Genomic DNA, 20,772 nt, shown 5'->3' with positions numbered 1-20,772 from the left:
TGTATCGATGAAGCCAACTTGTTGTCTTTATAATTTTTGCTCTTTGAATTAAAACGTGATACAAGAAATTACAGAATTAGTGCTGCTGCGTGTACACTTTAGTCCATTTCTAATGCATTTTGCAAACCATGCTGCTTTAGAGGCTAAAATCAAACGAGTGGCACTTTGAGCGAGTTTGGGCTCAAAAAGTGAGATGGCAGTGCGAGCTAATGCTCCGGCTCTCCCCACTTCAGAGACTCGGCCGAAGAGCGCCAACGCAACGTGAGCACCAAAATCCGCGTGCTCCGCGATGCTTTTATCTGCCCGCGAGTATCGCAACAGACCGCGGGTCGAGTGAACAGAACACCGCCGCCGTCGTGGTGATCCCTGGGTCAGTTCTATATCGAAATTGCACTGTGTGAGGCCTTTTTCATCGTAGCCTTTGGTGATGGTGTCAGGTATGAGAATATTTCAACTCCTTTTTTATTCTTAAAAAATTGCTTTTGTGAAACTCCGATAGTTATTAGATTTGATGTGATTCGGACTTTTTGCGCTCAAGAACTATTTTTAATTTGAAAACCATGGCAGGTTTACTGTTTGAGTTTGCATTTTAGCTCCTATCATAAAAGGAACGAATCACAATCATGCGCAGCTCTAACAGAAATGCATTAATGAAATTCCGCATACTCTACGGTCACACAATATATATGCGCATTTTTTATCCGACCACAAATCTTGATTTAAAAAAAGCCTTACTTGTGCATGCATTAAAATGTATTCCCATGAGGGCACCTGCAAACAATACGCTGCCTTTTCTGCCGCGCGCGCTATTGGAACTTCTCATTTCGACCGTCGCTTCAGGTGTGCATTTTAACTTTTATCTTTTATCACCAACGGAGCAAGGCCTCTCCAAACACGAGAATAATAAGCGCAAACACGAACGTTTTTATTACTGCCACACTCGGCCGGCTGGAAAGAATTCTTCCCGGCTGTGCTTTATGCTCTGGAAATGATATTTTCTTCTCTTCGCTCTCTGTCTACTCCATGCCGGCGGGGAAAGATCTATTCATTAAAATGTGCCTCTTTCTTCTTCGTTGTTTTTTATGGCTTACTCTCAGGTTCCGAATCGACGTTTTATAGCTCCAGTTGTACTCAGAAAAGAGCACCTAATTTAAGGATCAACGTCATCATTGAATTAAAACTAGCTGAAATTTTTGAAGCAATGTGATGCGACACAGAGGTTAAATTTGTTCGATTCTAAAACGTCAACATAGCATTTATTTTAGTATCAGCTATGTGAAATCCGATGAAAATAATATCGTTTTACATCGAGAATAAGGATGTAAACATTTTATAGTAATACATATTTGTCCCCTTCTCGGATAACAAAATAGATTTTTGTAATATTGTGGTGTAGCAAGCTATAGTTAATTTGAGTAATGGATATTGGCTCATGTAAAATGAGGAAGTAATACGAATTTTTTAATTATTTTTTTATTTTTAAAAATTCATCGAGTGATTACAATTGCTCGTTGCAGTGGATAAGTGATGGTTTAAAATGTCCACAAATTTTAGTTGGTTGATTGCTTTTGAACTTATATATAGAACACAGCTCACAGCTAGAGACCGAATTTCCAGCAGAGAAACGCATTAATAACGTTTTCACTCCGCTTGGTGCCTCGCAAAGTGCTGAATAATCACTAGCATTCCTCCTAAAATGTAAAAAAGTAAATTATCTCAACAAATGTAAAAAGACACAAACAACAACCTTCGCTTGCAACTATAGAAGGAACGCTGGAAGAGAATCAAAATGATTCGTCCATTTAACATGCAAATGAAGCCAGCCAAGGGCTATTGAATAATTTCAATAAATTTATTGCCGATCACTCGAGATCCTTAGTTTGATTAGCTCTTGGATAGTTCTTTTTTTCTATTCATACTACTCTGTGCACGAGCTTTGCTCGTAAGATGCGAGCTCCATCGTCTTCTCATCTCCCTATTATTTTACGCGCGCGCGCGGCCTTTTTACACCTCCGCACATTCTTGAGGGAATCGGGGCCGGCTGGGGCTCCTTCCTTAAATGGTCTGTCGCCAGGTATATTCCGAAATCCAGCTTCTTGCGCACTGTACTGTGTAGCGCATTTGCATGCGTTTTTACTACTTGCTACTTATCAAGAAAAGTGCTGGAGAATTCTCAACTAGGCACAGAGTCGTCGACCGCACACGGCAGCGCGCTGCGGAATGGACTTTGAGATAAGCAGCAGCAGCGACTGGCTGTCTATGTATATGAAAAGCACGCAGGATGTGCCAAAAGAGATCTCGTTTCAGACATACAAACAACTAAGCAAAACGTAATCAGCGCTTTTGCCTTAAAAGGAAAGGCATTTAAAGAGGAACGAATGGACCACCTAATGAGACACACAACAGCGCAAAGTCGCAGTTTTCCTCCACTCGGTGCTATGATTCAGGTGAAGGAAAATCCGGCGTCAAACGAAAATTTTTTCGGTCCAGGGCAGAAGTGTGCAGAAAAAGTGTTGGTTTGCTCGGTGGGTCTGCGATTCGCGTTGTTTTGACTGAACAGGTGCGTCGCGCGTGGTGAAAGAAAACTCGGTGTAATAACACACTCCCGGCGTGGCAACGCTGTGTTTCTTTGAGTCTCTTTGACTTGCAACTAACTATTATATTATTTGTCACGATGAGCATCTCAGTCAGCTCAGGCTGCGCGCGGGAAGCAAAAAGGTACCTTGACGAGGAAATTTTACTTCTCGGGAACGCCTTCTCCAAATACGGATTCAAAGCGACTGCCTCTGCATTTGAAATGTCTCAAATTTCAGCGTGCGTGTCTAGACGCAGAGACGGCGCACCGTGAAAATGCATTAAAGCTTTCCGGGATTTTATGCAAAGTGTAGCACTCTTCCGAGCATTATGCAAATGGAATGAGCACTAAGGGAGTTCACACATCTATATTTCACTAATTTATTGCACTGGCGTTGTTGCTGAAAAAATTCCTGTGAGGACAAAATTATTTGAACAAATATTAAACAGACTTGGATGGTGATATGTGGGATGAACAAATCTCAAACACAAAAAATTATACCGAAGAGTCAACGCAAAATGTTTTTTTTTTCTTTTTTACGATGTTTGATATCTTAAAACTACTTATATAATCATTAAAAAGTATGAGATGTTGTAAGTTGCAGCGAAATATTTTTTTCGATTTCAAAAATTTAGCTACACTGAGAGCAAGAGAACTTTAATAAGATTAACATTCAGCTTTCTGCCACTCCAGCAGTCTATTAAGAAAAGCGTCGCCAAGTCCCAAAAGGGAGCCCTCTCTTAAACTGTGCCGCCATTAATCAGTGGATTTGGCACTAAACACTGCGTTCCATCCGCGGAGAAACTGCACAAAAGCAGAGACTCCACCCTTTGCCTTGATGGACAAATAGGTCAACGCGGCGTTTATCTGTGTCAGCCGTGATAAAGGGCAGCGCCTGCTTAATGTAATGTGATGCGCCTCCTCCTCCCGCTCTGCTTTATGTACACACCACCGCGTGTATAAATCTGGGAAAGCAGAGGCGTTTAATTTGCGCGTGTCCACTTTGAAGGACGCCACCGCCGCCACGTATATCCCATTGAGGAGCCTCCGGCTCACACGGCGGCTGAGGGGACAAAATCGATCATCGTCGGCGCCGATGTGCGCCTCCGTCTTTTTTTGAAGCGCGTCGCTGACCTTGACCGCTCTATCAAGCAATAAAAATTATATAATAATTTAACAGCCAATTAACAAAGAGATAATTTGTTATGCAATCACTTGGTATTGAAATTGACGTGAAAAAATGATTATTTTTTCTTTAAACATAAAATTCTCCAAATTAAAAAACACGATCAACATCAAACTTTTTTTTCAGTTTTATGTTCCCTAATTCAATCTTACAAAATTAGTTTCAAATGGACTCAGCTCTAAAAACTTCCTATTTATAACTATAAAAGCTTAATAAAATTTCGTTTAAACCCTCAATTTTATGTTCCAGTGAATTCCATGAAATTAGAAATATCTCTGGAGCTAAATATGCATGAGAAAAGCAATCAGGGTAACCGTGATAGAGATCAATCCATTTTCAAGGAACGTGTTTATAACTATTTATTAGAAGAAAAACTTCTTTCCTTTGACATTGTTCCATAAAAATGGCTACCTTATTATTGCTGAGCCACCAAACACGCCTTTATTAGCACTAAAGTGATAAGTAAATAAATACACTGTGAGCAGCACTTTCAAGTTAAATTTTCGGGAGCATTTTAACGTCTCGTTTGCCATTTCAAAGCCGTCCATTGAACGCCCGAGGAAGCTTATTTTGATTCCACTCGCGCGATTCACGAGCCGAATTCTCAAAGTCGTGACTCTTTTTTGCTGGCGAGAATGAGGTGGCATCATTATCCGCGCGCTCCCCGGACCATTTACGCCCTCGGTGATGTCATAGTCCACGATTCCTTTCATCGCACACACAGGCTTTCTGTCTCACGCGCCGTTGACTTTGCGCGGAACGCTGAGAAAATCCGCGACAGAAAAGGGTCTGAATTGAAATAAAAATGAACGCACACATAGATGCGAACATGCTCTCGCTTCTTTAAGCCGCTTCTCTCTCGCCAGCCTAAGAATGAATTATTTATGCTCGGCAGCATAGGAAATTCCTTATCCTTCGCATTAGTTCGAAGACAGCAGCTCTTTAGATATGTGCCGACCCGCAAGACGATCAGTCTATTCGTCAAAATTTAAATACCATTTCTGTACCAGCCTTTGTAAGAGTAAGAAAAAAGAACAACTCTTGATTGATGACAGCCGCGATGAATTTATTTTCCGGCGTGTTCTCGCCGTACATCATTCTTTATTACAAACTAGACGGGTTTAAATGCGTACCTCTCACTCTCTTCAAGGATCTTGATCGACAAATTAATCTTTAGCACAAAAAAAAATATATTTTTCGTTGTTTTTAAAAGATTTATTTTATCATTGCTTCTTCCAAGTGTCGGAATAAAACACCACCAATTTAGACTTCTTACAACGGGAAATGTCAAGAGCTAAATTGATTAAAATAAAAATTAAAGGCACCATTCTATTCATCAGGATTCATGGGATTCATATTAGTAAATTGGGATTTTTCGTTGTAAACTCGAGGGTATGATTGTTGGTTCTCTTCGTGTGGGTGCTGGTCAGCTCTAAAAAAAAGTTGCTGCGGGAGTGTCAGCCGCCAAGAGGGATGCTAAAAATAGTGCAGTGGTGTAAATTAAAAACGAGCCTGTTTTGATTTTCGTCCCGAGAGCGAGTGGACGGATGAGATCAGCGCGCGCACGCACGCACACGCCTGCCCGCCTGCGTCTGCAGTTGCAAGGTTCATATATTATGAGTTGGGAGGCTCACACACAATCAATCATCACACAAATTTCACGCGTTATAGGGGGCCCAGAAATGCAACAAAGGAGAGCATTAAATTGACCTGAGATGTTTTAAAATGCATTTTTAATCAGATTATTATCGCATTATTACTTTTGATGTCGATACACGGAAAGCATCTTCCTTTTTTTTTTTCTCAAATAAATTTTAAACGCATTTAAATTGTAAAATTGTGAAAAAAGCAAGCACCTCTGTGCAGTGTTTCTTGTTTATATACCTCTTGCTATGATTACTATGAAATTGTGTGAATTGGAAGAATCCTGCTGGCCTAGATCTACAAGATACTTTTTTTCTGATGTCAATTTTAATACTTAATGGAGCAATAGTGAGTCCTTATTATTACTCACATTATTGTGACTCTACCTCACAGTGCACTCATCAGCATTCATTTCATGCGCTATGATTAAGGCTACAAAATACACGGATTCTTCGTAATTGTGTTCAGATGGCTATTTAGCAATTAGGCGAGTCCACTATTTTCAGAAATGACTAGGCCGCGCGCTTGAAAGCGTGTCTATATAATTTTCCAAAGTGCAAGGAAGGCTAAGTTTATTATTAGAAATGAAACGCTGGACGGCAGCATCTGGAATGATCCTCTTCATGCGCAATAAGATGTTCTTCCACTCTCGGCACATCCATCTCATCAAAACAAATAAAAACAAAACTGACGCACGCACCGCTGGACTCTTAATTGTAATTATGCGATAATGTTTCAATTCAACGGCATGGGTTGGAATTATATTATGCAATGCGCGCACTTGGCAACGCCAGAGAATAATAATACTCGAATGGAATTAATATTTCCTGCTTAGTAATCATGTTATGCACGAGATAAATAGAATTAACATTCTTCCTCTTCGCGCTTAAGGTCAGTTTAAAAGGGGACAGAGAAAGAATTCAAACTTCGTATATGCGAGAGATATTGGACATATTTGAGAATTTTTATGGTGAAATCAATTTATCTAGAGTACTCGGGGAACAAACTGAGTCAACCAAGGTTGTCAGTCGCCTTAACCAAGCTTAACCCATATTGCATCAATAATTATTATTCTGCTGGTGGAACTGTTCTCTCTCTACAAACAAAACCAGCTGCGATCACATGCAAAAAGGCTGGCGCTGATTGAAGTTTAAACAAGTGCGAAAGGTTTTGTATTCTTCCCGTAGAGATGAGCCTCCGCGGCTGTTTGGATTTGCGTCCATTGAAAAATATGGGAGCCAATTTGTGGCTTTAGATCAATGGATTTAAAACAGCTCGAGGCTTCAGCAAACAATGAGAAGCTAATTGGAAACAAATCATGTGTCGGTGACACGGCCAATAATTGGCCGCATTGAAAAGAGGCTGCCGTAAAAGGCATGCAAATTACCATACACCACAGGAAAAGACTCCAAATTTGGGTGCTCACGCACTGAACAAAAACCAAATGCGGGGCGGATCCATGTTTCGCGCGACAGCGGATCATTGTTCTGCAGAAGCAGGCTGCGCTGTCACAAAAGTTGGCCGCCACTGCTGGCTATTTTCGCCATAAAGTCACACTGCAGCGCAGGGCAGACAAACACATGGCTGTTTTTTTTAATTGGTAGTTTTTTGGCTATTTTATTACTGCAGTCACTATGAGGAATAGTAAATCAAAATCATTCACGATATTTTGACTTTAGAGAGTCGGTATGTGATTTCAAACATACCTCTATGGTTTGTTTTGAGATTCTCGAGTCCAAATTAAGCATTCTGACGCATATCCAGTAAAGATGGAATTCGGTTTTCTGCATAGTATACTCCGGGTCGTTTTGCACAAATGAATTTCAACTAATTGCACAAAAAAATTGCAAACTATTTGAATGACCACGATGGAAAAGTTAGAAGAAAATACCACTCCACAAAAATTTTGTTTTAAGGAATTTTCCACATTTGAGGTAAATTCATGCATGGGTAATATCTCGCGTTTTTCACTGCCCCTGACATGATGTGCGCTTTGTGTTAAGTAAGCAGCATTTTTATATAAATTAGCGCAAGAAAGGAGACCAATTTTATTCCAAACACGCGCTGCCTGCCCTTTAGTCTTGAATGTCGCAAAACTGGTTAGCCCTCTGCGGCGCTGAACAGATTGAAAATAAAAGAAAAGAGATCCGTTTGTTGAAGCCAGGGCTGCTCTCTTGAAAGAACGCCCGACGAGATGCGGTGAATTGCTGGAGCCGCGAGCAAAGTAAAATAAATCGATGCAATCGTCGCGAGTGACAGCATTAAGCGGCGGCGTTTACAAAACAAGAGGCACGAATCAATCGAATTTGGCGGAACGGAAAGGTCCAACACTTCGTTAAATCGATTTTTGCCTCGCCAGGCTTGTCCGAATAATCGATTTGACCTCTGAATTTTCGCTATATGGTCGGATGCGAAGGCATTCAGCTGGAATTTTAATCGAATTTTTAATACTCACTTCAATTTTACCTTGGACACATGTAAAATATTTGGATGCATTAAAAGTCTTCAGGATATAAAACTCATTTTACAACTTGTCGGCATGATGCTTTCTAATTTGCAGGTCGCAATTCCATTTATTTCGCCTGACCGTTTTCAGGCGATTTTCCTTTGTTTAAATTTATTGCCCGACCAGAACACACTAAATTACTCAACGTGGCAAGATTATAGGTTGAGCTCATAAGCGGGAAGCCGATTTCCATGCTATCACCTTTGATCAGAACATAAATTAGTCACAGCCAAGCGGTAATTACTGTAAAGAAACCCTAGAACTTTTTTCTCGTTTTTAACAGGTGCTTCTTGCAAGTTATAACAAGTTTCCAAAATTATCAATATTTTTAATTTTTTTACCTCACTCCGCCCGTCAGTCAGACAGATTCTGGCAACGCGTTTCTCATATTTTGACTTGTAAGGCTGCAACAATGGCTCAAAACGTGACTGACGCAGCGGAGTCATAGACCTTTGAGATAAAAACATCTTGCACAAATGACTCTGACTGAATGGCCTCACGAATACCAGAAAGTTATACGGTTGACGGCACTTGTAGAAAATGCGCTCCCTTTGAAGAGGTTCCAATTCCCTCAAATCACATCTCGTCGTGAGCATGTCTTGGCAGAAATTTCGCTCGCATGGCAAAAAGATTTGTGTCAGTCATGTCTTTAGAGTCGATTCATCAAAAATTAAGCGGAGTAAAATGTAGCAAAAATGTGTATATCACATCACGAATGGAAATTGCTGGACTCGTTTGCATCCAAACATAATTTTCGAGTCATAGAAGCCTTTGTTCTTGAAATGTCAAAGCCTTTGTTTCTTTTGTTTAGTGGACACGCGGCTGCTCAGGCAGTGAATCAAGCAATTTGGTATGCAAATGAAGGACACCCGTGAGAAATAATGGCGCCTTTTTGGTATAATAAAAAGAACAGATCTCAAATTATACGACCAAACGTGGCCAACGCGAAGCTTTATATTTATTCCATGGCATTTTGGGCGTGCTCGTGCGAGAGTTTTTGTTAAAGGTCCCTCTGCTTTTCGGTGATTTAATGATGTGTGCGCGCGGCTGCGGCATTTAATTCTGGATCTCATTTGATCTCGGTGTGTCCGGCACAGGTTCCACGTGTAGGCGTTTCCTCCGCTGAGCGGCTTGACGAAAGGATACCATGGCCAACGGTGGCGGCGGCGGCGGCCCGTCAGGTCCGCCAAAAAAGCGAACCGACTCGGACTGTTGCAGCACTGGATTCCTTAAAAATGTTCTTCACATATTTAACGTCGTGTTTCTGGTGAGTTAAAAGCACGTGGATTTTTAGCTTTACTTTTATTGAATTAATTAATTGTATTTTATTTTGTTCTTGATTAGATGAATGACAACCTTAATTGATAATTTACTGAAATTTTCAGTGTTTGATAATATTAATTAATTTATTTATTTATTCTTCACTAAAATAAACACTGAAGTATTTTGTTTTAAACAACATTAAACGACAATTTGTACAATAATAAACACAGCATAATATTTTATCACAATACAAAACTAATACCACTCTCAATTTTCAAATTGTATTCCATCATTTTTTGAAATATTGCCCTATTTTCATAACCCTATAAAATAATACTGATTTGTATCATTTGTCGATAATTATGTTTCCGAACTAACTTTTAACACCACACTTCACAGATTGCGGGACTGCTCGTCCTAGGCGTGGGAGTTTGGAGTGTTGTGGCCAAACACCAGTTTGTGGCCCTCCTGGCCACATCCACCTACGCACTCACTGCCTACACCTTGGTTCTAGCCGGAGGCCTCACCATTTTGGCCGGGGTCGCTGGTTGTGTGGCCCTGTGTCAGGAAAACAAGTGCCTCCTTCTCATGGTGAGCATCCAGCCACATGTTCCTAAATATATTTATTAGGCACAGAAATTTAATTATGCTATAAGGCAATTTGAAGTGTATTTTTTGTATTATACATTTGATTGAAAATGAATTCAAATACAAATTCAAATTTAGAATAATTTTTATTCCAATAATCCGAAATTTATAAAGGTGCGATTTTGGAATACGTCGAAATATACCATTTATATGTCACAAAAAAAAACACTCAGCGCTGAATTTGTAAGTTCAAAAATTATGGAGAAGTGAAGTTTAATGTTGGACGTCCGTTAAATATTGATAATTCAAAATTAAAGGTAAAAACATCTCATTCACCCAGGTCTGGGTATAATGCAACGCCAGTTATTTTGGACCACCCAAATACCATTTAGTTCTTTTTAGGCTCAACACGTTTGTTCCATGTAATTGAGAGAATTTTTAAACACATTAATATCTGGACGGTCTTCAAAACGCGTATAAATAAAAACGCTCGAATGTATTGGGTTCGCTGCGCGGCGCACATGGCCATAAATAAATCATGAGAGAAAAGAAGTGGTCATAAAGCTGCAGAGCTGGGCGGGCTAGGAGAGAAAATTCACTTTTACTATTATTATTAAAAAGTGTAGAGGAAAAGGAACGCGAGGTGGTGGCGGTGGCGGCTCGTTCCCTATTATTCCTTGCTCTCAAGATTAGAGAGGCATTACGCTGCTGATATCGTACCATGTGTCTATATTTGTACAAGAGGGAAAAGCAGCCCGAGGTGCCTGTTACTGATAAGGTTCGGGCAATATTAGCTTTTCCTGTAGAGCAAAATTGAAGGGGTAAAGACAGATACACAGCATAGGGCTCAAGTGGAGTTTGGTAATGCGTAACATATTATTCATGTGTCCTTTTTTCTCAAAATACGTTTTATTTCAAATGTCTGAAGGTTTCAGGATAATATATATTCTGATTCCGCAAATTTAAAATGTTTCTTCAAAGCTCAGATGAATAAATTATCCTAATGTAATTTTTAAAGTCTTAAAATCTATAGATTATAATTCCCAAAATCATTGGGAAATTTCACGCATCATATCTCATCATCTTGATTAATTTGAATTGACGAGAAACCACAGAGTAAAATATAACTGGACATGATTTCTGACAGCTCCTCGAAGAATTTAGTCGTAGCGTTAAATTGGGACCATTAGGCTGACACCTTGTGACCAATTAAAGGCTTTGAGGCGAAAGAAAAATTGAGCCATTTGCCAGAGCACGGAGAAATTCCTGTCAGCTCGTGGACTGTAAATTTTGAATTGGGAATAGGGTTAAAGGCAGCGAGTGTTTTTCCTACTCTAAAGCGCAGTAGCCAATTGGACCTTTGTTTGAGATATATTTTGTGTGTTCAGGCCATCCGCAGGAATGCAGTGATAAAAAATGACTCGTCTCCTCAAACAAGAGAGGCTATATATACCTCTTGAAAAAATTCCGGTCCTGTTGATGGACCGCACTTGTCTCTACACTAATGGATCTACAACGGGAATTCCACACCAACATTTGCCATAATATGCTTTGTTTCATCGGTATATTTTTTTTTTATTCGCCACTGCCGTGCCGCTTAATTAATAGACTGCACCAATGCGAGTAGCCGCCATTATCTCCCAATTTATAAGTGCCTCTCATGTGCCAGAATGGCGCATATTAATTACGGCCGTGCATGGGGACGAGAGGATAACGATCGGCTGGCGAAGAATAATGAATTCAGACTAATTTGTATTTTGAATGATCAAACAATCTACATCTCCAATGAAACTCTTCATCTATTAATTAACTATTTTTTTGGCAGTGTATATAAATTAACAGTATAAATATTATTTTATTTTTGATCCAAGGCAAAAACATTGTGATGCCATTTTATAGTGAAAATTGGTCAGGCACTCCTCATGAGCTGGAGAACAGGGCTCAATTTTTAACGTTCGTCGATCTGGGGGGTCCCGATGATGATGATAATTTTTACACCTTTTTACCCTGGTACGGAGGGAGAGGGCGTTAATATGAATTTACTTTTTCTGAGCTGACTAATAGTAGTACTGATGCATATTGTGTCACACCTTATAAATGTATACCGCTGCAGTTTTCTACAAAAATTAATGATAAATGTAATAGGTTTTAGTTATTCTTAGTCTGGAACAACACAAAACAATTAAGATTTTTACCTAATTATCATAAATATGATTCTAGTATATTTTCACACTCCTTCTGATCTTCCTTCTGGAAGCGATGGTCGGCATCTTGGCCTACATTTACGAGGGCCATGTGCAGAACGAGCTCAGCATTAGCTTGAACGCGACGTTCATCGACAGCTACCAAATGAACCCGGAGGTCACGAAGGCCATTGATGAGCTGCAGTTTGAGGTGCGTCATAAAGCCCCAATCTTATAACATCTTAATTCAGGCGATAAATCTCAATTTGCGTCTAAATTATCGACGTGGTTATCTGTCTAAGGCGCTCCAATTAATTAGCGCGTCAATTTAGTTCAAGTGCTGCGGGGCCGTCCGATTTGAAGACTGGAAGTACTCTCGCTGGCTGACGGAAAATCCGGGCGTGAAGAATCTGGTACCAGACTCCTGCTGCATTACCATGACCGAAAACTGTGGAGTGCGAGACCACCCAAGCAACATTTACTACAACGTAAGATAAATTCTTCATGGTGTTGATATTTCCGGTCTTCTGTAATTTTATAGCCTTTGCTTCATCCAATGATGATTTAAATATATAATAATTTTTTACTTGTCGCGCAAATGATGAACATTTCTAATCGGTGGAACTGCTGAGTAAATAAATTTACAAGTCGTTTCATATAATATTTTTTTTAATTATATCATCTAATTCCATGCCATTATGCATTGATAAAAATAAACTCGATTTGTTCTAGGGTTGCATTTATAGATTAGCAAGTGAAATGAGCGAGCACCTGAACATCCTTGGTGGAGTTGGACTCGGCTTCTGCGTGATGCAAATTTTCGGAATGGTGTTAGCCTGCAGCTTGTACATTAAGCTCCGTGATCCACCAGAAAGACAATCTCATACAAACAGCACAGGAACCTCCAGCAGAACCTGATTAGCGCATGTGTCTCTTTAAAAACTTTTTTGTTCCTCTGGATTATTGTGTCCGTGTAAAATGTGCGGCGCCAAAATTTTTACACCACACCTCATTTTCTCCCAAAATGTATTATAATTAGTGGAGGAATTTAGTCAATGTACCTAATTTAAGATTTATTTATTTCGTGTGTTATGAGAAAATTAAAATTGGTAAAAACGAGTTAAATGTAAATATATATGATAAAATAATGTTATGATTGTAGTGGCTGAAAACAATAATTAGAGTTTTATTAGGGAATACAAATTTTATTTCCGAAATAAATTTTTCTACTCTGCAAGTATAAAATCTTATCTCTGTGGAATCTCAAGAAGGAGAAAACGAACATTAAAATGGGTCGTGTATGCGAAACCTGCTAAAACTTTAACCTATTTGATTTTTTATTTATTATGGCAGAACAAAATAAAATGACTTTTTGCCTTTCAAACACAATTTTTAATATTTCATAATGCTAAACTACCTTTCTATACCAATGCACAATTAGTAAAAATTAATTGCAAATAAGCTTATATATAGATGAATATTAATTTTATTAAATTTCCTCTATTTAAAAATTATATTAAAATAATAATAGAAAATTATTTAAATTTTGAAATAGGTGACCCCTCGAGGTTGTGTTCATTTATTTCCAACATTTCCAATAAGAAAATTATTTATAAATATAATTTAACAAGAGCTTATAGGAGAAAAAATATCGACAGTATCCACACTTTTTGTAGCGGAAAACGTATGTAGATGTCGCACTAGTCTTCGGAGCGTTCTCCGCCGAGGCTGCGCTATCTCCAAGAGATGTCAGGCGGGTTGCGTTGCTGCTTCCAGCCTCAAATAACCGCGGGACAAGCGAGTTTTCACAGGGCAATTTGCTGCGTTTGTCTTTTTAGTCTTTTCTCGGCGCAAGGAAGAATCAGGCGGTGAAAAATTTAAAAGCAGCTCGATACGGAAGTGAGGGGGAATTGTCCTAATGAAAGGCGAATTGGCTTTTGGCACGATTGAGTCGCGGAGTCGATAAAATTAAAAAGCTGGGCCGCCAGCTCGGCATCTGCGCAATGCGTAGAGGCGGCCTTCTTGCTGATTGCGGGTCAAAGAGTCAGTGAGTGACGAGGCGGGCACCATGCTCAGGGTGCACCGACTCAGCGCAAAGCTCCACTAACAACAACCACTCAACGTGTTGCTTCGATCTCTGCCATCGGGAAAATGTCGCTCGTTGTCAGGCTCAAGGACTTCTTCCTGCCAAAATGCAAGGGCGACAAACTAGCCAAAATCGAGTTTAGAGGTGAGTTTTAATTTTATTAAACTTTTAATTTATTTTTAAGTATTAGTTACAATTTACTTTTTGGGAAGACACACATTGAAACAATTTAATCTTGTGTAATTAAAAAAATAATATTTTAATTTTTAATATTTTTTTTCCTTTCTTCTTACACAAAATTTGAATTAGCTCTGAATAAATTTTACTAAACTAAAAATAACAATTTTAACACTGCACATTATGAAGTTCATGCTAGGATTTTTTCGTAAGTTATACAAGAAGCTCATCAGATATTATATAATGTTACTCATCTTGCTTGCAATTTATTTCAACGTGTATCTTATTTTAATTTTACTGACAATACTGTCATCGATTTCTAGCTTTCTCAATTGCCAGCCCTTTAACTCTGATTTTTCCGTACAATACGAAGAAAATCATATTTTAATAGCGAGGCGATAAAGATTAAACTAGGAAAGGCTTTTTGTCCACAAGTAGTCAATAAGAGAAGTAAGTTTGTTATCTCGTCTCAGTCGATTTATTCTAATGCCATTCATATGAGCAACATCTGATTGTGAGTTCTTTTCCCTCAGGCAATACTTCTTACTAGTCAACGAATTTCAAACTACAAATACATATTTTGTGTTCCAAAACTTTAATTTCCCTGGAGCATTATGTTGCAAATATAGAGAGCGAAAATTTCCCCAACCCGCTACATATGTTTAATACAGAGGTATAATTTTAAAACAAATTTATCGCACCGCCGCCATAAAAATTCGTCAGTACATGGAGTAGGTTTTTGGGCGTCATTTCGCTCTCTCATTAACCCTTGCTGGTGTACATCTCTGCTCCTGCTCATGATGCGAGAAACGAAAGGGGGGACTTGAATGGCCGTCGTCAAAATACACAGTGGCTTCATTCCACCACTTTTATTATCTCAACACATTAACAATGAAAATGGTGAAAATGTAAAACAACGCAACTGTGACAAAATTCGTGAGAATGCTTTTCTCTTCTCGGCATAATTGAATAATAACCATAATAACATTGAGAAAAATAGTATTTTCCAGAATAGATATGTAGCTCTGAACGCACATTTATGTTTTAATTTTGCATCATAATTATAATCATTCTAACTATGCCCCACTTCGAGTGTTTTATCACTTGCAGTGTCTGAGAAGTATCCGCAAAGCCAACGGATGTTGGGATGCAAACAAGAAGAAGATAAAGCCTCGTATTCTACCACAACCACATTTTAAATGTCTGCCCGGGGCATAGCTATGTCATTTACATATTTAAATACACGAATTCCTCTTCAACAGTGCACTATTTCCGACTTAGAAGATACAGGGCTAAACCATGTGCGGGCGGGACTGCGTTTCGTCTCAATTATGTAATTATTACACAAATTGTCACATTGGCGTGTCTGCGGAAAGCATGCAATTCTCATCGCGACGCCAATATAAACAAAAATTCAGCATGTGTGGAACATTTATGAGTACTAATTGCACTAATTACTTCACCAAAATTATTGAGGCTGCGTGCTCCATGCTGGAATTCACAAGTGCCGCGCCGACTGCTTCCTCTATGTTCCGCTGCGGCTGGACTGGTAGCTTGCAGTCTTAATTCAATATCAAACTAAAATTGCTCATTAATTTACAAATTAAGTTACTCACAAATTGAACCACTTAAATACTATCAAGGCCTTTAAAGGGTTTTTTCAGAGGGTATTAAATGTAAAAATTTCTGTGAAAAGAAAATCAATTTGAACAGTTGAATTTTTTTCACCTGCTATTTAATTTTTGATGTTTTTGTGAACTATTAAAATAGTTAACAATGGGAGGTCAGTAGTTTCTAGCCTTATACTCTATCACATTATGCTAGTTTTCCAGTGGTTTATGGTTTTATCACTACGTGTGCCGTTTTAATAGCCCCCATAAATTGTACAAACTGAGGAAAAGTATGGAACGATGATTCAAATTATCTTTATCATCACTATTAAATAATTTGCGTTTGAGATAGCATAATATTATATATAATTAACAAAAGAGACGCCAATTTTCAGTTACCCCTCATGCAACAAAAAAGTCATAAATTTCTAATCATGAATCTCAAACACGTTGAACTTGAATGAGGAGATAGATTTCAAACTATTGTTAAACAGGCTGGAAAATAGAAAGGATACAAAAGCTATATAACATGGGATTTTTGTCTGAGCCATTGACGATAAAGCGTCAGCAGTTGCTCAACCGGGTGAGAACTCTGGTGATGCGAGAACCGATGCTCACCAATTCGTCTCACGCAACAGGGTGCATCTTTCTCGCGTGATCACGTTCAACCCTTATTCGAGCCCTGTGCGCGTCCGTTGACACCGTCGTGTCTTTCGGCAGGAGCGCTCGACGCACGCACTGACTGTTACACATTCACTCCGCTATTGATCCTACACAGTGCGTGCCAAGCGTGTAGCTGGATTTGTGCTCTGCGCCGCGTGTGTGTGTTTCTGCCCAACGTGCGGTATTCCCAGTGTCGTGTGTCCTCGCCAACCACCCCCCACACTGACACACCGGTATCGGCCAGTCGCCCGTGCAGTCAGTCTGCTCATTAATGACGATTGAAGTGCACAGTTACGAATGACAACACGCCTCCAACCGGACACAGATATATATATATATATATATATATAACAATCCGCACACCATTAGTGCATATTGCATAATTATGCAGTTTTGACGTATGCATATATATTATGCCATGCTCAGTCAGCAACAACTCTCTAGAGGGAACCAAGGGATCGTGGAGAGAAATTTATTAAATGCTGTTTCTCTGCTATTGAAATGCGATTATTTTGTTTTTGACAGCAACAATCACATTTTGAACTGCAGGGGAAGGAAAATATATTTGTAACATTTTACCCCACTCCCACCCCCCATGACTCGCCCTCGGCAATGGCAAAAAAAAATGGAAAGCATTGTCGATTTAAATCATCTGTTTGTGAGGCATGGAATTAAGCTATAGACCTAAACAGTTAAAAAAGGAGGAAAGCCTGAGACAAGTCTCGGCTCTGTTATACAGTTAAAAATGAGGTGTAGTTTTTCCACTGTTTCCAAATGTGCGGGACCACCGGCTAGGTTATATCACTAAATATTTTTGTCTTCCAAATAATTTCACAAATGACAAATTTGATTTGTCCCTCTTTTACAACTCTTTTGTAACTACATATTTCCTTTTAATTTTTTAAAATGAATTAGACAGACTACGTCAAAGTAATATCATTAAAAACTCTTTTTTAATGTTTGAAAGACCTTAACGGTTACAAATTTGCTGCATCCCTTATATTCTCCCTAATGTTGTTGTTTATTATTGCTCATAATTTAAACATTACAGTCGAAATATAAGTTAATCATCTGACAATGAGTAAGACATTTGCATCTATGATATTATATATTTTTCATTCATATCTTGGGAGAGCTAAATTATTCCAAAATTCAAGCATTATTTGGGAAACAGTGTAGTGCATTACTTTAAAATGGTTAAATAACCGAAAAAATCAGCAATGCATGCGAAATTTAACCTTTCTCATACACAAATGAGATTTTTACAAATTACTTTAAGCACCACCTGTGAATAAATATAGGTCCAACAGCCTGAATCATTTTTATCAAAAGAGCAACATACCACGAAAATATTTATAACAAGTTAACCAGCTAACAGTTTACTATTTGGACAAAGTTTAACTGTTAAAGAGTCTAAATCAAGATCTTTTCATATACACCAGATATGCACTATTTTCATGTTTTAAATGAAAATAAAAATTTTGTACGGCAAGGGCTATGATAAAATATTTACTTTCTAGCATGAGAAAAAGTACACCCTCTGATTGCCTCTGATATTACACCGTTCATACGACATCGCCCCAGGCAGTCTGGGCAGTTTTATATACAAACAAACCGCGATACGCAGCGTGCCGTCAAATGCTTTACATTTTTCACGGCAACAAGCCTACTTCAATCAAATTTGCAAACAGCATCAGCCCTGTTAACTCATTCAATTACGTACGACCCCCATTGCAGAATGCCAAAGCGAAGGTCTGGCGGTGTTTGTCGCAAAATTGATTCGCTTTTTCGCGTCCCATGTTTAGCATTCATTATATGGGAGGTTGCGGTTACGCGTATTCGCCGGCAGTCCGTGCTGCTTTGTACTCGGCGGTCCTGATTTAATCGCATTTTCAAACTCGACTAATGCAGAGTGAAAAAAGGGATTTGTATGTGCGCGCCGGGGAAATAAATTATTTCAATCGCACCTAACATCGCGACCTTTGTGCGCTATGTTTACCAAAAGAAAATCCAGGGCAACCGTTTTTTTCTTTCTCAACCCCATGCAACGTTTCTATGGCGTCACTTGAATTTTTCGATTTTCCTCAGAGGGCAGCCAGAAATGCAGAAATCGTATTTCACGTATTTTAGCGGCAAATGAGATCGAGGCAAATGCAAATTTGAGACGAGCAGCAGAGCGCCGAGTCAATTCTACGAACTCGTCGACTGCTTTTATTGGATTTGGCGTTCTGGAGGAGATTGCAAATGGAAATTTTGAATTGTGATCCGCATGATACGATAATCAAAATGTTCTTCTCTTATATCCGATACAAGTGGTAGCTGAGGAAAGTTGATCTTTCCTGCTCGAGGCAATCATACGCTTGCATATCCAAGTGGGAGATGAATCGGCAGCCACGAATCAGCGACGTATTCACTGCCGGGGAATGATTTTCACTCTACTTGTTCAGAAGAAACTATAGGCTTAATCAATCCCAAATTAATTACATCCGCACATTTTTCTGGCTTGTTTTTCAAAATTTTTTGCATTATTTTTTTCAAAATGAATCAGGAACGAAAGGTTTTTACGAATTTAATATGACATGTTTTAAAGTAAAATTTGAAGGTGCAAGTAAATCCAATACAACTTAGTACATAGTAATTAATAATACTTAAAGCCGCATATAATAAATCATAAAGCCACAGGTAGCCCATAATTCAAAATACTCTGTGGAAACTTTCTTTGGCAACAACGGTAATTGAGAATTATTGCCTTTTATATTTTATAATTAACTATAATTAATATTTATTGTCCTTTATCTAGTGTGCTAAAAAATAATTATTAAGAAAGTTTACTTGAGAGAAAAGAGACGATTTTTGGAGCTCATATCATAAGAAAAATTATTACTCAAATTGTTTTTAAGGTTTTCCAAAACTTAAGGTTGATCCACAAACCACGTTGAGTTTTAATTCTTATTTTTCTTAGCTTTTATCATTTGAGCGAGAAAATTCAGAATCTGAGAGTTGAGCTGCCACATTTAGACTTACCTACTGCCTCATGTCCCTCCGGCCTTGCGGCAGCTGAATTAAAATTCGAGCTTGAAAGAATTCTGCGAAAACCGTCGAGACAAGCAGGTTTAAAAATCAAAATTGTTTGTTCTGTTTGCGAATCGCAAACAATCCAAACACAATGCATCGATGTTCTATTGTGTGCGGAAATGTTTTAATCAACGCAGCTATAACAATGTGCTTTCCTTCAATTTTAAAAAGCATCCTGCGAAGTCCCTGATGAAACGAGCAAAGTGCCAGCCTGGGGCGGATGGGGACACATTGCATTTTCCCTGTTGAGCCATTCTAACTTTTTTCCCCGGCCCAAACAAAACCCGTCTAATCGTGGCTGCACACAACACACATACATATGCGACTGCCTGTGGCCATTCAACGAGACCGTGCTAATTTACAACTGCTTTTCATGCGAAACAGTCTGCTGTAAACTGCGCCCGTGTGTTTCGCTGCTTTTCCGCTGCGAATAATATGCAAGAGAGTTGTTGCGTTGCGAACTGACTGAGAGCATGCTGCATTGACGTCATGGATGGAGTCGTATACACTTCTCTCGCGAGATTTGTTCTCCCTCTATGATGCGGAAAGATCGGATTCGCCTATCGTTTTTTTTATATTTTAAACCAAATCGTCAATCATGCTCGCTTCGTTATATTTACCCTTTGAATCCCGCGCCATATCTCAACTTAACAGGAAATCTGTGTGACAGCTTGCCTCAAAGTTTTCCATACAGCTTGCTGCATGAACTAACAGCATAGTTACTTTTTAAAAACACATTTGTCCCAAAAATGAAGTGTCCTAATCAAGATATTTGGTGTTGGTTATCCGAACAACAAAGAAATTTTATTATTTTTGGAGACCAACAAGCCTTTTCTACAAAACGTTTATGCAAATCGGACAAAACTGGGAAGGCTCTGTATATTTTCATTTCAACCCTTTACAACTTCATTGTACTATAAAATGGGTGGATTTTATCAGCTTGTTTGTAGAGTCAAGCATCTTCGCTCCAACTCACTCAAATAAGCAAAGGAAAGTAATCTGGCATTCAGCGAAGCTGTAGAGAGGACCCACCCGAATGAGCCAGTGCCACGCATCCTGCAAAAAATAAGCAAACATTGGCATTGGCTGGGCCTTCCATTCTACATTTTTTTTCTGGTGGCATTTCCAGCACTGCGTCATTTCTCGAGGAGCTTGTGGGCGCATAATGGAAGCCCCTTTTAGAGAGATGACATCGTGTGTTTTGGCCGAACCACAC

At 39.0% G+C, this 20,772-nt stretch overlaps 2 protein-coding genes across 2 annotated transcripts in view; both read left to right on the top strand.

Moving 5' to 3' along the window:
* Nucleotides 1-279: 279 nt before the first annotated feature.
* On the top strand, nt 280-13,334 carry LOC135939637 (CD151 antigen-like). The gene is made up of 6 exons (XM_065484118.1): nt 280-437; nt 9,009-9,178; nt 9,574-9,765; nt 11,983-12,156; nt 12,278-12,433; nt 12,678-13,334. Exons 2-6 carry the CDS (start codon nt 9,059-9,061, stop codon nt 12,861-12,863), a joined length of 828 nt encoding a protein of 275 aa, XP_065340190.1. The 5' UTR covers nt 280-437; nt 9,009-9,058; the 3' UTR covers nt 12,864-13,334.
* Nucleotides 13,335-13,801: 467 nt separating this feature from the next.
* mfr (misfire) overlaps nt 13,802-20,772 on the top strand; it is a 40,101-nt gene continuing 33,130 nt past the window's right edge. The window contains exon 1 of the mRNA XM_065486280.1: nt 13,802-14,175. Coding sequence (XP_065342352.1) covers nt 14,097-14,175 — 79 coding nt within the window. The 5' untranslated portion in view covers nt 13,802-14,096. The remainder of the gene's footprint in view (nt 14,176-20,772) is intronic.

Source organism: Cloeon dipterum, chromosome 3, assembly GCF_949628265.1.
Source record: "Cloeon dipterum chromosome 3, ieCloDipt1.1, whole genome shotgun sequence".
Taxonomy (NCBI): Eukaryota; Metazoa; Arthropoda; class Insecta; order Ephemeroptera; family Baetidae; genus Cloeon; species Cloeon dipterum.
The sequence above is the reverse complement of the archived record's forward strand: the minus strand, read 5'-3'. Positions and strand labels throughout refer to the sequence as shown.

Bases quoted from the DNA above. Each gene is read 5' to 3' on its own strand.
- LOC135939637 (XM_065484118.1), top strand. From the start codon at position 9,059: ATGGCCAACGGTGGCGGCGGCGGCGGCCCGTCAGGTCCGCCAAAAAAG. The intron at 9,766-11,982 runs GTGAGCATCCAG...ATATGATTCTAG, and splicing joins ACAAGTGCCTCCTTCTCATG to TATATTTTCACACTCCTTCT. The intron at 12,434-12,677 runs GTAAGATAAATT...GATTTGTTCTAG, and splicing joins CAAGCAACATTTACTACAAC to GGTTGCATTTATAGATTAGC.